Raw genomic sequence first — 17,916 nt, forward strand, 5'->3', positions numbered from 1 at the left:
GTACAGTATTGTGTATCTGTTGTGCAGGTGGTGTACAGTATTGTGTATCTGTTGTACAGTGGTGTACAGTATTGTGTATCTGTTGTGCAGGTGGTGTACAGTATTGTGTATCTGTTGTACAGTGGTGTACAGTATTGTGTATCTGTTGTACAGTGGTGTACAGTATTGTGTATCTGTTGTGCAGGTGGTGTACAGTATTGTGTATCTGTTGTACAGTGGTGTACAGTATTGTGTATCTGTTGTGCAGGTGGTGTACAGTATTGTGTATCTGTTGTACAGTGGTGTACAGTATTGTGTATCTGTTGTGCAGGTGGTGTACAGTATTGTGTATCTGTTGTACAGTGGTGTACAGTATTGTGTATCTGTTGTACAGTGGTGTACAGTATTGTGTATCTGTTGTGCAGGTGGTGTACAGTATTGTGTATCTGTTGTACAGTGGTGTACAGTATTGTGTATCTGTTGTACGGTGGTGTACAGTATTGTGTATCTGTTGTGCAGGTAGTGTACAGTATTGTTTACACTGATGAACACTGAGATGAAGAAAGGGTATGTAACTCACCAGGCCGTGTTAAACTCCACATGTGCGTCAAAGAATCCGACTACAGGAGCCGTAGCAGCGTTCCAGCCGTGAATCCGAGCGCGGATCAGACCTTCCCTCTTAGAGTTCCTCACGATCTTCACTAACCCGGGATAACGTTTATTCACGTACTGATCCAGGTTATACTTCAGCTCCACTGAGAGAGAACACCAAACACAAACACCGGGAGTTACACATAAATTAACACCCACAGTATTTATTTACACTAACACTACAACACCAGATAAACACTACAACACTGAATAAACACTACAACACCAGATAAACACTACACCACTGAATAAACACTACAACACCAGATAAACACTACAACACTGAATAAACACTACAACACCAGATAAACACTACACCACTGAATAAACACTACATCACTGAATAAACACTACATCACTGAATAAACACTACAACACCAGATAAACACTACAACACTGAATAAACACTACATCACTGAATAAACACTACAACACTGAATAATTCACTACATCACTGAATAAACACTACACCACTGAATAAACACTACATCACTGAATAAACACTACACCACTGAATAAACACTACAACACCAGATAAACACTACATCACTGAATAAACACTACATCACTGAATAAACACTACATCACTGAATAAACACTACAACACCAGATAAACACTACATCACTGAATAAACACTACATCACTGAATAAACACTACACCACTGAATAAACACTACAACACCAGATAAACACTACATCACTGAATAAACACTACATCACTGAATAAACACTACATCACTGAATAAACACTACAACACCAGATAAACACTACAACACTGAATAAACACTACAATACCAGATAAACACTACATCACTGAATAAACACTACACCACTGAATAAACACTACATCACTGAATAAACACTACACCACTGAATAAACACTACACCACTGAATAAACACTACAACACCAGATAAACACTACATCACTGAATAAACACTACACCACTGAATAAACACTACAACACCAGATAAACACTACATCACTGAATAAACACTACATCACTGAATAAACACTACACCACTGAATAAACACTACAACACCAGATAAACACTACATCACTGAATAAACACTACACCACTGAATAAACACTACAACACTGAATAAACACTACACCACCAGATAAACACTACATCACTGAATAAACACTACACCACTGAATAAACACTACAACACTGAATAAACACTACAACACCAGATAAACACTACATCACTGAATAAACACTACATCACTGAATAAACACTACAACACTGAATAAACACTACATCACTGAATAAACACTACATCACTGAATAAACACTACAACACCAGATAAACACTACATCACTGAATAAACACTACAACACTGAATAAACACTACACCACTGAATAAACACTACAACACCAGATAAACACTACATCACTGAATAAACACTACATCACTGAATAAACACTACATCACTGAATAAACACTACAACACTGAATAAACACTACATCACTGAATAAACACTACAACACTGAATAAACACTACAACACTGAATAAACACTACATCACCAGATAAATACTACATCACTGAATAAACACTACATCACTGAATAAACACTACATCACTGAATAAACACTACAACACTGAATAAACACTACACCACTGAATAAACACTACATCACTGAATAAACACTACACCACTGAATAAACACTACATCACTGAATAAACACTACACCACTGAATAAACACTACACCACTGAATAAACACTACAACACCAGATAAACACTACATCACTGAATAAACACTACACCACTGAATAAACACTACAACACCAGATAAACACTACATCACTGAATAAACACTACATCACTGAATAAACACTACACCACTGAATAAACACTACAACACCAGATAAACACTACATCACTGAATAAACACTACACCACTGAATAAACACTACAACACTGAATAAACACTACACCACCAGATAAACACTACATCACTGAATAAACACTACACCACTGAATAAACACTACAACACTGAATAAACACTACAACACCAGATAAACACTACATCACTGAATAAACACTACATCACTGAATAAACACTACAACACTGAATAAACACTACATCACTGAATAAACACTACATCACTGAATAAACACTACAACACCAGATAAACACTACATCACTGAATAAACACTACAACACTGAATAAACACTACACCACTGAATAAACACTACAACACCAGATAAACACTACATCACTGAATAAACACTACATCACTGAATAAACACTACATCACTGAATAAACACTACAACACTGAATAAACACTACATCACTGAATAAACACTACAACACTGAATAAACACTACAACACTGAATAAACACTACATCACCAGATAAATACTACATCACTGAATAAACACTACATCACTGAATAAACACTACATCACTGAATAAACACTACAACACTGAATAAACACTACATCACTGAATAAACACTACACCAGATAAATACTACAACACTGAATAAACACTACAACAGTAAATGTATTAGTACCACAGTATTGAGCCTCACCCCACACCACAGCCATTTTTAATCTAGCCAGATTTTTGTAAACATTGTTATTCAGTTATACAGGTATTCATTCAACACTGCATGAAATAAACAAATAATAAGCACACAAAAGTGCATACACACACACACGCACACACACATTTATGTGTATGCATTGGTCATGCATAAATAAACACACATCTTTGCACACACAACCACTTATCTTCCACACCAAACAAACACACACACACACACACACACACACACACACACACCCTTCAATACTCTCACAAATACACACACATTCATATGTAAACAGTCACTTTTATTTATACCATGTATAAATAAACACACACACACACTTTAACACACTCTCTCCTATGAATAAATAAACACCCCCTCACACACACACACACACACACACACACACACTTTAAAACACTTTCTCCTATGAATAAGTAAACACACACACACACACACACACACTGAAGGAAGACAGATGAGTGTTTGTGGTTCCTGCAGGTGAGTGAATGCAGTAAAGTGCACTTACTAAAGCCAATCACATACTCCCCTCTCTCTCTCTCTCTCTCTCAGTTTATTAGCATTAGAAACTCTCTGTGTGTGTGCGTGTGTTTGTGTGTGTGTGTGTGTGTGTGTATGTGTGTGTGTGTGTGAGGCATTCGTCACTTATCTCCGTGTCATGACACATTCATTCACAATATAATTGCAAATCACAGCAAATTCTGCAACACTGATAAATATTGATGAGGGATTAGTACAGCTAATGACATAAAACCAAACAAACAAATATGTTATTAATCTTTAAAGTGAAAATATTCACCCTAAATCCCACTCTACAGACGTTACAGATGTTGCAGATGTGCCCAGTACTCTGCTATACACCAATTCTAAACTGCACTTTACAAAAAAAAGTACTATAAAAGAATGAATTCCTCAATATTAATATTAATACTGAGCAACTAACACCGTCCAAATGGGGCTAGCGTGTTTCCCAACACTTAGGCTAATGCCAGTTAAATAAGTAATTAACACTGTGTGTGTAGTGCTTAAAGTTACAGCGTTACCTCTGACTGAAGTGCTGACACTGGAGACTCATTCCATACTCGTTACATACTGAAACATTTAACATAACAACGATTATTTAATCTGTTTATTATCAGTGGAGCGTCCGCTGTACATGTCCCTGTGAACGAGCCGTTACTATAGAAACCATAACGCATCAGAACGAGCGCATTTATATAAACCTGAGCTGCTGTTAGAGAAAACTAATCAGCACCTTCTGACCAATCAGGATCCAGGATTCAAACGTGGACATGAAAATGGAAATGTATACATGTGCACGTAACTTTTAGACATGGATACCCCGGTGTGGGGTAAAATCAGCTGCTCCTGATGCCCCAGTCTCAAGATTTCTCTGCTTTTTCTCTGAGTTCACACAAAAAAGCCTTTAGTTTCACCTACTGAGCCGACAAATAGGACGCAGTGTGTGTATTTGGGACGCGGCCTAGTTCTCCTCCGTGTAAAAAGAAAATCCAGTCAATGCATCACCTCAACCTGGGACAGAAGTGGTGTAGTGTAAAAAACGTTATTACACTCCGCCTGAGAGCGAAACTGTACAACAATGACGAAGAGGAGGAAGAGGAGGAAGAGAAGGAAGAGTGGAAAATAACTACCGTAAAATGTTACATTACAGTTTTATATATTGCTCTACATCAGATGAGAATCTCCAATTATGGACAAACTTACACAAACAGATAGTGACATTTATTATAAAGGCCATGTAAGTGGGTTCCGTAATATTTTTAATTCTTTCAATATTATATTGTTATATTATTACTATTTCAATATTACTCCACTTTAATTTAATTACTTTAGGGAGCATGGGGAACAAGGCGGGGTACACCCTAGACAGGGGGCCAATCCATCGTAGGGCACAATCACACACACACTCATACACTACGAATATTTTGGATTCCAATCAGCGTACCATGCATGTCTTTGGACTGGGGGAGGAAACCGGAGTACCCCTGCAGCACGGGGAGAACATGAAAACTCCACACACACACACACAGGGCCACGGTGGGAATGGAACCCCAATCCTGGAGGTGTGAGGCCAACTATTTATATTTCATAAATGACAATTCTTTGATTCTTTTACCATTTTTTCTATTCAAATATATACATATATAATTTATATGAGTTTTTTAAAATAATTTTTAATCAGTCAGATTGGTGTTGATTGACCAGGCTGCCTATAAACATTACTCCAGGTCCAGGTGCTCCAGTGTACGGTTTTTGGGTGGGGCGGGATGTCGGGACTCTCTCGGTGCTCTCAGGGGGCTGCAGGATTTCCAGCCTCGCCTCAGAGTCAGAGCGAACAGAATAAAGAATTATGAGGAAGAAACAATTTATACCGCCTCAACAATGCGTAACAGGGAAGAAAGCAAACATCCATCCATCACAGCAGGACTACAGCAGCTCAGAGCGCTCGGGTACAGACGGAGCGGCGACGGTGGCTGAGGATCAGACTGGGGAATGAGGGAACATTCGAGATGCTGATTGTGATTGATGAGTGACCTGGTGTTCCATTTTAAGTGTTGAATGGAACACCTGCAGTATTACACTAGCGGGGTTGAGTACACACTTTGTTCAGGCTGAGTACTGATGAGTACGATGTTTTTTTGGTTCTCATCAGTACTGATACTGAAACGAGTTTCCTACTCCACCTGCTATCAGAGCTTCCAGAGCTTTTTTTATGCATAAGAATACATGCTACACAGTGTACTTAGCGCTCTAGCTATCCGTGTGTGTGTGTGTGTGTGTGTGTGTGTAGATGGGTAATCCATCAGACTGCAGTGCTGAAGTTGAGGATGAGCGCCCCAGCCCTACCTTAGTAAAATGTTCTGTACGCAGGAGTAAACAAACACTAATTAAACTAGGAGTCTCCTTCTCCACCTTAGAAGATATGAACTCTAATCTAATCTAATCCAATCTAATCTGAAAAGCATTGTTAAGTTAGACTGATTTACTAACATGAACTGTATATATTTATCCAAACTAGCATGTGTTCTTTGCTAACACCAGGTTCGACTAGCATGGATTCCTGTAGCTAACATGAGGCGAATTCTAGCTAATGGTAAATATTGCGAACTCACACAGACAGAGAGTGATGTTTTCGGATGAAATTGTGTCGTTGCTTTAAAACGAAACTATAACCATTTGAAATAAATGAATAAATAAATAATAACATGAAAACATAACCTAGAGTAAATCCATCAGTTAGTTAATACTTGAGTACACTTAAAGGTGCAATAGTAATTTTTTAAAAAATTCCTTACGTGTAAAAATAACCTGGAAGATATGTAGAACACAATGAAAAACAACGGATTAAGCCCGTGGCGTTTGCAAAAGTGTATTAAGTGGCTAAGAAAATCTGTTTAGAAACTGATTTCTGGGCCAGAATGCTTGTTTGTGTCAGTTATTTTATAGACATGATACTCTAGGGGGCACTGTAGATCCTGGGGGTGGAGCTTTGTGCACATGGGCGAGAATTGCTCAAGAAGCAAGAAAAACTGTAATAAAAAATGAAACCCAGGTAACCCTTAGAGAGCTTGAAATATTAAAAAAAGACTAATCTTACTTACCGCACCTTTAAAAATAGCAACGTTTTTACTTTCGCTTGAGTTCATTTATTTTTAAATGCTTTGACACATTAGCTGTACATTACTTGCATCAGCTGTACCTCCGCTCGAGTATAATTTCTCAGCACAAGTAAATGAGCACAGTGTCGGTTTAGATGAAGTAAAAATACGAAATGAGAAATAAGAAATGAGTCTGCAAACGAGGAAGTGAAGAGACGAGAAGTAGCTGCGATATAAAACCGTGCCTTAGAGTCAGGAGATTGTTTACATTTTGATAAACGGGTTATTTCAGTGTGAGGAATGAAGAGAGATGATCTGTTGGACGCAGGGAAGAGTTTCCGCATGTGTACATCTGCAGTTGAAACGTGATATACGACACGTCACATACAGCCCTGAAGGCAACATATGGCCCTGTAATAACAACTGATGCAACTGCTGAGTGCCTGCGTCCTCAAGGGTACGTGTGTATGTCTGTGTGTGAGTGTGTGTCTGTGTGTGAGTGTGTGTTTGAACAAAGATGAAAAACAGTGTCCTTCCTCTAATCTCATTAGAACTTCCTGTTCCACCAGAGCTCGGTTACAGAGTGGTCCTGAGCCTCAGAGCTCTAAAGATTTACAGATAAAACTCCAGGCTGTAAACCGCCTCTTCATCTGATTCTAAATCTATTAACATCTTTTACAGCCGCTCTTCACATATTAATTCTGTTTCAAGGACGCGTATTATTCAGACAAACCGAGTACGATGCTCTCCACTGAGCCGCGTGTGTGTGTGTGTGTGTGTGTGTGTGTGTGTGTGTGTGTGTCTCTTTATAGCAACCAAATGTCCCCAATAATGATGAGAATACGTGGCAATTTTGACCCTGCTGTTCCTATTTTTTTGGCTAATCTCAGTGAGGGAGCAGGGAAATGATGCAGATTGTGTTCAAAAAGCCAAAAGTGTGTATGTTTGGTTAGTGAGGTTAGCGTGGAGACACACTGTATGTAGCATTATTAAGCTTCAGTGGAAAGATCAGCGATCTCTGTGTCATTTCACGGACGCTGGAAAGGTCAGATCTCAGCACAAAGAGAATGTCAAGGCAGCAAGGCTGAATATGAACGGCGGCGTGGAGCTGAAACGTCCGTCAGCAGAAAGAGAAATCTCTCAGGATGGAGGAGTGCGTGCCAGCGTATCCCAGACTCCAGAAATATCCCAACACTGAGGTTTCATTTTTTCTTTTCTAAAACGTGGCATTGTGCTTCGGCATGTCGGAATGGGAAAAGAGTTTATAAAGCGCACGCCATCGACCCGGACACCTCTCCATGCTGACAGAAGACGGTCGTGGAAGATTCTGGTCAGAGGAGCTCTGACATTCCGGGCGACGTCCATTTCATCTTTCATTCATACGTCCAGAAACTCGCTCGCTAACGCTAGATATCCGTGTCATGTTTTTACCGAGGAGTTGCTAACTTTATTGGGATTATAAACGTGGCTGTTTGTGCAGCGCCTCAGCTTTCAGCGCCCCGACGACGTCCTCCGTGTAGTCATCGTAAAACACTAAAACGTCTTGAACTTTTCACAAACTTCTCTCTAGTATAAATGTTTCTGTGAGCTGTGCAGGCTAGAACACCGCTTAGCATCATTTATACACTGACAGGACGCCAACTAGCCATAGCCATGTTCTAGAGGTACACCGTGTCAGAGTGCTAGAGAACATCATGTGACGAGGTTAAACCCACTGCATCAGTTCAGCAATTGCAAATACATGTCTGAATTAGCATTTTCTAATTAGCATGTGATTTTGAATACTCGCTGTGGAACATGCTGCTACAGTCACAAGGCCACACGCTCACATGAATTATCTCCATTTACACAAGTACTGATCATTCTCAAAAAAACTAAAGAAAAACATGTAAGTGTGTGTAGCATGTAATGTGTGTGAATGTGTGTGTGTGTGTGGGTGTGAGTGTGTATGTAGTGTGTGTGTAGTGTGTGTGTGTGTAGTGTGTAGTATGTAGTGTGTGTAGTGTGTAGTGTGTGTGTGGTGTGTAGTGTGTGTGTGTAGTGTGTGTGTAGTGTGTGTGTTGTGTGTGTGTGTAGTGTGTGTGTGTGGTGTGTAGTGTGTGTGTAGTGTGTGTGTAGTGTGTGTGCTGTGTGTGTGTAGTGTGTGTGTGTGTGTGTAGTGTGTGTGTTGTGTGTGTGTGTTGTGTGTGTGTGTGTGTAGTGTGTAGTGTGTGTGGGAGGTAGCGTTGTACACAAAACACAAACAGTGATTCTCTGCAGGACAAAAGGTTGACCTGTTTTTATTTTTGCCTTTTTTTTAATGCATTAGTGTGTTGGAGGATTCTGCCCTACGGGTTCACGCTTTCTCTGCACTACACACACACACACACACACACACACACACACACACACACACCAAACCAAAACTGTTCTGTTCTGTGCCTCCACACTGTGAATGTATAAAGTGGCAATGTGGATGTGTTAGTGTGTTAGTATGTATGTAAATGTGTGAGGTGTGTGTGAGTGTGTTAATGTGTGCATGTGTTAGTGTGTTAGTGTATGAGTGTGTTAGTGTGTGTGTTAGTGTGTTAATGTATGAGTGTGTTAGTGTGTGTGTTAGTGTGAGGTGTGTGTTAGTGTGTGTGTTAGTGTGTTAGTATGTATGTAAATGTGTGAGGTGTGTGTGAGTGTGTTAATGTGTGCGTGTGTTAGTGTATGAGTGTGTTAGTGTGTGTGTTAGTGTGTGAGTGTGTATGTAAATGTGTGAGGTGTATGTTAGTGTGTGTGTTAGTGTGTGAGTGTGTATGTAAATGTGTGAAGTGTGTGTTAGTGCGTGTGTTAGTGTGTGTGTTAATGTGTGCGTGTGTTAGTGTATGAGTGTGTTAGTGTGTGAGTGTGTTAATGTGTGCGTGTGTTAGTGTATGAGCGTGTTAGTGTGTGTGTTAGTGTGTGAGTGTGTATGTAAATGTGTGAGGTGTGTGTTAGTGTGTGAGTGTGTATGTAAATGTGTGTGGTGTGTGTGTGGTGTGTGAGTGTGTATGTAAATGTGTGTGGTGTGTGTGTGGTGTGTGAGTGTGTATGTAAATGTGTGTGGTGTGTGTGTGGTGTGTGAGTGTGTATGTAAATGTGTGAAGTGTGTGTGTGGTGTGTGAGTGTGTATGTAAATGTGTGAGGTGTGTGTTAGTGTGTGTGTGGTGTGTGAGTGTGTATGTAAATGTGTGAAGTGTGTGTGTGGTGTGTGAGGTGTGTGTTAGTGTGTGTGTCAGTGTGTGAGTGTGTATGTAAATGTGTGTGGTGTGTGTTAGTGTGTGTGTTAGTGTGTGAAGTGTGTGTGTGGTGTGTGAGTGTGTAGGTAAATGTGTGTGGTGTGTGTGTTAGTGTGTGACTGTGTATGTAAATGTGTGTTAATGTGTGTGTTAGTGTGTGAATGTGTATGTAAATGTGTGTTAATGTGTGTGTCAGTGTGTGAGTGTGTATGTAAATGTGTGTGGTGTGTGTTAGTGTGTGTGTTAGTGTGTGAGTGTGTATGTAAATGTGTGTTAATGTGTGTGTCAGTGTGTGAGTGTGTATGTAAATGTGTGTGGTGTGTGTTAGTGTGTGAGTGTGTATGTAAATGTGTGTTAATGTGTGTGTCAGTGTGTGAGTGTGTATGTAAATGTGTGTTAATGTGTGTGTCAGTGTGTGAGTGTGTATGTAAATGTGTGTGGTGTGTGTTAGTGTGTGAGTGTGTATGTAAATGTGTGTTAATGTGTGTGTCAGTGTGTGAGTGTGTATGTAAATGTGTGTGGTGTGTGTTAGTGTGTGAGTGTGTATGTAAATGTGTGTTAATGTGTGTGTCAGTGTGTGAGTGTGTATGTAAATGTGTGTGGTGTGTGTGTCAGTGTGTGAGTGTGTATGTAAATGTGTGTTAATGTGTGTGTCAGTGTGTGAGTGTGTATGTAAATGTGTGTGGTGTGTGTTAGTGTGTGTGTTAGTGTGTGAGTGTGTATGTAAATGTGTGTTAATGTGTGTGTCAGTGTGTGAGTGTGTATGTAAATGTGTGTGGTGTGTGTTAGTGTGTGAGTGTGTATGTAAATGTGTGTTAATGTGTGTGTCAGTGTGTGAGTGTGTATGTAAATGTGTGTTAATGTGTGTGTCAGTGTGTGAGTGTGTATGTAAATGTGTGTTAATGTGTGTGTCAGTGTGTGAGTGTGTATGTAAATGTGTGTGGTGTGTGTTAGTGTGTGAGTGTGTATGTAAATGTGTGTTAATGTGTGTGTCAGTGTGTGAGTGTGTATGTAAATGTGTGTGGTGTGTGTGTCAGTGTGTGAGTGTGTATGTAAATGTGTGTTAATGTGTGTGTCAGTGTGTGAGTGTGTATGTAAATGTGTGTGGTGTGTGTTAGTGTGTGAGTGTGTATGTAAATGTGTGTTAATGTGTGTGTCAGTGTGTGAGTGTGTATGTAAATGTGTGTTAATGTGTGTGTCAGTGTGTGAGTGTGTATGTAAATGTGTGTTAATGTGTGTGTCAGTGTGTGAGTGTGTATGTAAATGTGTGTGGTGTGTGTTAGTGTGTGAGTGTGTATGTAAATGTGTGTGGTGTGTGTTAGTGTGTGAGTGTGTATGTAAATGTGTGTTAATGTGTGTGTCAGTGTGTGAGTGTGTATGTAAATGTGTGTTAATGTGTGTGTCAGTGTGTGAGTGTGTATGTAAATGTGTGTGGTGTGTGTTAGTGTGTGAGTGTGTATGTAAATGTGTGTGGTGTGTGTCAGTGTGTGAGTGTGTATGTAAATGTGTGTTAATGTGTGTGTCAGTGTGTGAGTGTGTATGTAAATGTGTGTTAATGTGTGTGTCAGTGTGTGAGTGTGTATGTAAATGTGTGTTAATGTGTGTGTCAGTGTGTGAGTGTGTATGTAAATGTGTGTGGTGTGTGTCAGTGTGTGAGTGTGTATGTAAATGTGTGTTAATGTGTGTGTCAGTGTGTGAGTGTGTATGTAAATGTGTGTGGTGTGTGTGTCAGTGTGTGAGTGTGTATGTAAATGTGTGTGGTGTGTGTTAGTGTGTGAGTGTGTATGTAAATGTGTGTGGTGTGTGTTAGTGTGTGAGTGTGTATGTAAATGTGTGTTAATGTGTGTGTCAGTGTGTGAGTGTGTATGTAAATGTGTGTGGTGTGTGTCAGTGTGTGAGTGTGTATGTAAATGTGTGTTAATGTGTGTGTCAGTGTGTGAGTGTGTATGTAAATGTGTGTGGTGTGTGTGTCAGTGTGTGAGTGTGTATGTAAATGTGTGTGGTGTGTGTTAGTGTGTGAGTGTGTATGTAAATGTGTGTTAATGTGTGTGTCAGTGTGTGAGTGTGTATGTAAATGTGTGTTAATGTGTGTGTCAGTGTGTGAGTGTGTATGTAAATGTGTGTGGTGTGTGTTAGTGTGTGAGTGTGTATGTAAATGTGTGTGGTGTGTGTCAGTGTGTGAGTGTGTATGTAAATGTGTGTTAATGTGTGTGTCAGTGTGTGAGTGTGTATGTAAATGTGTGTTAATGTGTGTGTCAGTGTGTGAGTGTGTATGTAAATGTGTGTTAATGTGTGTGTCAGTGTGTGAGTGTGTATGTAAATGTGTGTTAATGTGTGTGTCAGTGTGTGAGTGTGTATGTAAATGTGTGTGGTGTGTGTCAGTGTGTGAGTGTGTATGTAAATGTGTGTGGTGTGTGTTAGTGTGTGAGTGTGTATGTAAATGTGTGTTAATGTGTGTGTCAGTGTGTGAGTGTGTATGTAAATGTGTGTTAATGTGTGTGTCAGTGTGTGAGTGTGTATGTAAATGTGTGTGGTGTGTGTTAGTGTGTGAGTGTGTATGTAAATGTGTGTTAATGTGTGTGTCAGTGTGTGAGTGTGTATGTAAATGTGTGTTAATGTGTGTGTCAGTGTGTGAGTGTGTATGTAAATGTGTGTGGTGTGTGTTAGTGTGTGAGTGTGTATGTAAATGTGTGTTAATGTGTGTGTCAGTGTGTGAGTGTGTATGTAAATGTGTGTGGTGTGTGTCAGTGTGTGAGTGTGTATGTAAATGTGTGTTAATGTGTGTGTCAGTGTGTGAGTGTGTATGTAAATGTGTGTTAATGTGTGTGTCAGTGTGTGAGTGTGTATGTAAATGTGTGTGGTGTGGTTTAAAGCTCAGAGTCTGTAATACAGTAATAAGACGCTTCAGGGCTCCGACTGCGCATCAGCAAAAACAACAGCGCGTTTATCTGCGTTCATTAGAGAAACGGCCGGAGGGGAATCACGGATTTCTAATGCACAGTAGAGGAATGTCTCTAGTGCGCACTTTAAACTAGTTTATCTGAGAAAATCCAGGAGTTTTATCACAAGCTGGCAAAAACAGAGCTTTTAAAAAAGAAGAAAGAAAACAACAACAGCAAAGCCAAGGTCAGTACGGACGCAAACACACCAGGAACTCAACGAACTAGGACAAACACCGAGCTTAACACTGCAGGAGAACACCTACAGCTTCACACTAACCAGCACTGCTAAACACTCCGAAACACTCCTAAACCTAAAGATGATGAGGATGATGAGGGTGATGAAGGTGATGAGGGTGATGACGATAATGAAGATTATGAAGGTGATGAAGATGATGAGGATGATGGACATGATGAGGATGATGAAGATAATGAGGATGATGAGGATGATGAAGATTATGAAGGTAATGAAGATGATGAGGATGATGAACATGATGAGGATGATGAAGGTGATGAAGATAATGAGGATGATGAAGATGATGAGGGTGATGAGGATGATGAAGATTATGAAGGTGATGAAGATAATGAGGATGATGAAGGTGATGAGGGTGATGAAGATTATGAAGATGATGAGGGTGATGAAGGTGATCAAGATGAGGATGATGAAGATGATGAAGGTTATGAGGATGATGAAGAGGATGAAAGTGATGAAGGTGATGAAGATGATGAGGATGATGGAGATGATGAAGGTGATGAGGATGATGAAGATGATGAGGATGATGAGGATGATGAAGAGGGTGAACATGATGAAGATGATGAGGATAATGGAGATGATGAAGGTGATGAAGATGATGAGGATGATGAAGAGGATGAACATGATGAAGATGATGAAGGTGATGAAGATGATGAACATGATGAGGATGATGAAGGTGATGAGGGTGATGAAGATGATGAGGATGATGAAGATAATGAAAATGATGAGGATGATAAAGAGGATGAAGAGGATGAACATGATGAGGATGATGAAGGTGATGAGGGTGATGAGGATGATGAAGATAATGAGGATAATGGAGATGATGAAGGTGATGAGGATGATGAAGGTGATGAGGATGATAAAGAGGATGAAGAGGATGAACATGATGAGGATGATGAAGGTGATGAGGGTGATGAAGGTGATGAGGATGATGAAGATGATGAGGATAATGGAGATGATGAAGGTGATGAGGATAATGGAGATGATGAAGATGATGAGGATAATGGAGATGATGAAGGTGATGAGGGTGATGAAGGTGATGAGGGTGATGAAGATGATGAGGATGATGGAGACGATGAAGGTGATGAGGATGATAAAGAGGATGAAGAGGATGAACATGATGAGGATGATGAAGGTGATGAGGATTATGAAGGTGATGAGGGTGATGAAGATTATGAGGATGATGGAGATGATGAAGGTGATGAGGATGATGAAGATAATGAAAATGATGAGGATGATAAAGAGGATGAAGGTGATGAAGAGGATGAACATGAGGATGATGAAGATGGTGAGGATGATGAAGATAATGAAAATGATGAGGATGATAAAGAGGATGAAGGTGATGAAGAGGATGAACATGAGGATGATGAAGGTGATGAAGATGATGAGGGTGATGAGGATGATGAAGATGATGAAGTTATTTGTGAAAGTTTGGTGTGTTTATACTGAATTATGATTTTAATAATATAAAATTAGCTATCAAACTCACACGGATCATAAATTCCAGGAGGCGGGGCTTCGTGTGCATGGAGGCGTAGATGGGAAGTGAGGTCATTAAGTAAACAAATGCCTCTTAAAAACAGTTCTCGACCCATGCTAACATGGCTGACTCCGGAGCCGGAGCGTGGTTTGAGCAGAACTTTGTGGTGGTGTCTCACCGCTGTCGCTGTTGTCGTCCACCAGGATGATCTCCTTCAGCAGGTGAGCAGGTGTGTGATTGACCACGCTGTGTACGGAGCGCAGGATCACCGACAGAGCTTCATTCACAAAGATGAACACCACCGAGATCTGCGGCAGGTCGTCAGGGTACGTCAGCTGTTTACACCTGCACGCACGCACACACACACACACACACACACACACACACACACACACACACGTATTCGCACTGAGCAGAGGAACAGCAGAGGAACATACAGTACGAGAGAGAGAGATATTTAAGTAACTGTTTTATTTTTATCACAGAGATATCTGTTTACATCTGAACGAGAGAATAAATAGATGTTGGTACGCTGCTGTGGTGTAAGAGGAATAAAACGCTCACAGACGTGCTGCTATAAGAAAATAACCAGCTTCAGGGGGATAACAGGGTGATAACTCCACCTCATCTCATCACACCACCCTGTTGTTGATTATTTTCCTATAACGGCACGACACACTCAGAACACACTCTTCTGGATGTCTTGAGAAATACTAAAAGTCTTTGATAATTTCTCGTTAAAGTGCACCCGTTATGGTTTTGAAACGTGCCTAATTTTGCTTTAAAGCTCTCATACGACAGATTGACGTGCATCCGAGTTCAAAAAACACTTTAACGTGCTCATAATTTCTAATTTCAACTGCAGCGTTACCATTCCCCCCAGTGTCACAAACGACTCCTTCAATGATTCGTCCTAAATGATTCGCTCTAAACTCCTCCTTTCAGAGAGCATACTCTGCTCTGATTGGTCAGACGTCCCAGTGTGTTGTGATTGGTCTACCGCTGTCAGTGTGTTTCGAAAAGGAAACGCCCACTACCGTAACCGGTTTCAGCTAGCAGGTGTCTTCTGTCAGCGAGCAGGTGATGGAGACCGGAGGCGGGGCTTTTTGTTACGAACCTACGCACATTAGTACAGGAAGTAAGGTCTGGAATCACTAACGACTCGTCCCAGCTGTTCAGAAAAGGGTCGATAACTCTGTTTGTCGTGCGCTTCGATTTGTCAAACTTTGCAGATGTTTTTACATTCACAAAAAGCTACGTATATAACACACTACATCAAAGGTAATATTTGAACAACCATAATTAGGTGCAGTTTAAATAAAAAGACTTATACAGCATATTTGTGGACGCAGGGATCTTTAATCCTCTATTTTTCTCTAATTGCTGGTCAGTAAACAAATGTCTTTTTTGTTTATTTGTGAAGATTAAAGAGGGTAAATGAGGCTGTGGGTCCTGTTTGTGTTTAGCTAATTAAAGGAATAATATGGAGACGGTGTTTCAGTTTAGAGAGTGTTTTAGAGTGAAATACGGTGAATACAGAAGAACAGAACAGAGCTGATAAGCCTGGTGATGAACGAGGGTTCTTTATCTCAGTCCCACACTAACTTTCATTTATCAGCAGCAGTGTTAAAAGAAAGACGACGGCAAAATAACGGGGGGAAAAACCGCTAAGGGTAAATAAACTTCCTCTTGTTATACAGTCTGCTGCTTTATAGTAACACACAATAACGCCATCACACCGGGATTTCACCAATTACCACATTCTCAGAGTCCGTTCGGATCCGGAAAAGGGATTTAACATTTTAACAAATGATTCCATTCTCAAAATCCTTAAAAACGACAGAGCGTTTCCACCATTTCAGGTGTAAGGAGCGTAATAATTTCACGAGCTGTGCAGACAGGAACCTGATTTCCGACTCCTGGGAATTCTGAACATTTAAAATGCAATCCACCAAGAAAATAACGAGAGTGAATTTGCAGCATCCTGTAGTATTTCTACTCTGTAACGAACCTGCACGCACAGAAGAGTCGGATTCAGTCAGTTTATTTTTGCTGGTTTCTTGGTAAAAATGAGAGCGAGAGAGAGAGAGAAAGAGAGAGGGATAGAGCTAGTGAGGAAATGATTGTTTATCGCTGCTTTAACGTAAGTGAGAACAGGAACTAACTTGTTCTGAATGGCAACACAAACAGTTGAAGTTAAAATGAATATTTACTATTTAATACATATTAAAAGAATAATATTTAAAATCTAAAGTAAACAGATGTTTCGTGCTTGTTTTTTTTTTACCTGTACAGGCTTGTCTTGTGGTAAAGTTCGGAGACTTTTGGATGGCAATGTTGTTTAACACACACTCGAGGCATTCTGATGTAGAACGCAATAACGCACAGCATTACCAACAGCGCTCATAAGACACTCTCGGCGCTAAAATACATCCCATTTTTCAGGATTTTCTAGATAATATGATGACATTGCTGTGCAGTTGAGTGTGCACAACAGTAATTACATGTGATGCGCAGTGAAATAAAGCGGAAGAGAGCGAGAGAGAGCGAGAGAGAGAGAGAGAGAGGTAATTTATTCGTGCTCATTCACTTCATTATGAGACATCATCGCTTGGCTGAATTATTTTGCCCAGAACAATGCCAGGCACTGACTGCATCCGAATTGCAGCGGGTCAACGCACTCACACATCTATATATTCACACATTTATAATTACTGTCACAAAACAGCGTGTTCTTACTGACCGAGAGCACCGAGGAGCAGAAATAATGATACAACTGCTACCTCGGATCATCATCTGCTCAGCTTCTCCTCTCAAATAGCAGCGATGGCCACATCCTTTCATCGAACTGCTGCTCGTGCTGCATCACAGGGCAGCGTAACACACTCGGAGGAAAGAGCTATCCGCCCTCTTCCACATACCGTACACATGACGGGCTAATCAGTGTACGCCCCGCCCACCCAGACGATTTACGCCCCGCCCACCCAGACGATTGTGCTGTCTTGGACTCAGGGATGGCTGTAGCATCGGCAGTGGGATGAAAAGCACATTCTCCGATCTTGTCTTCGTTTACTAGTTCGTTACGTTCATGCCGTTTCTTTTGTTGTCACGGTAACAAGTCATTTTATCGCTTTATTCAGTATTTTATAAACCGCTTTAAGGATCGCATGTA

At 40.4% G+C, this 17,916-nt stretch overlaps 1 protein-coding gene across 2 annotated transcripts in view; it reads right to left on the minus strand.

Moving 5' to 3' along the window:
* galnt9 (polypeptide N-acetylgalactosaminyltransferase 9) overlaps nt 1–17,916 on the minus strand; it is a 75,009-nt gene that overhangs the window by 32,572 nt on the left and 24,521 nt on the right. The window contains exons 5-6 of one of the 2 annotated variants that reach the window (XM_053654069.1): nt 14,923–15,089; nt 560–734 (exon numbers count right to left, since the gene is read on the minus strand). In XM_053654069.1, the coding sequence (XP_053510044.1) occupies nt 560–734; nt 14,923–15,089 (342 nt within the window). The remainder of the gene's footprint in view (nt 1–559; nt 735–14,922; nt 15,090–17,916) is intronic. The other variant, XM_053654070.1, reaches the window with a different exon arrangement.

Source organism: Ictalurus furcatus, chromosome 22 (assembly GCF_023375685.1).
Source record: "Ictalurus furcatus strain D&B chromosome 22, Billie_1.0, whole genome shotgun sequence".
Classification (NCBI taxonomy): Eukaryota; Metazoa; Chordata; class Actinopteri; order Siluriformes; family Ictaluridae; genus Ictalurus; species Ictalurus furcatus.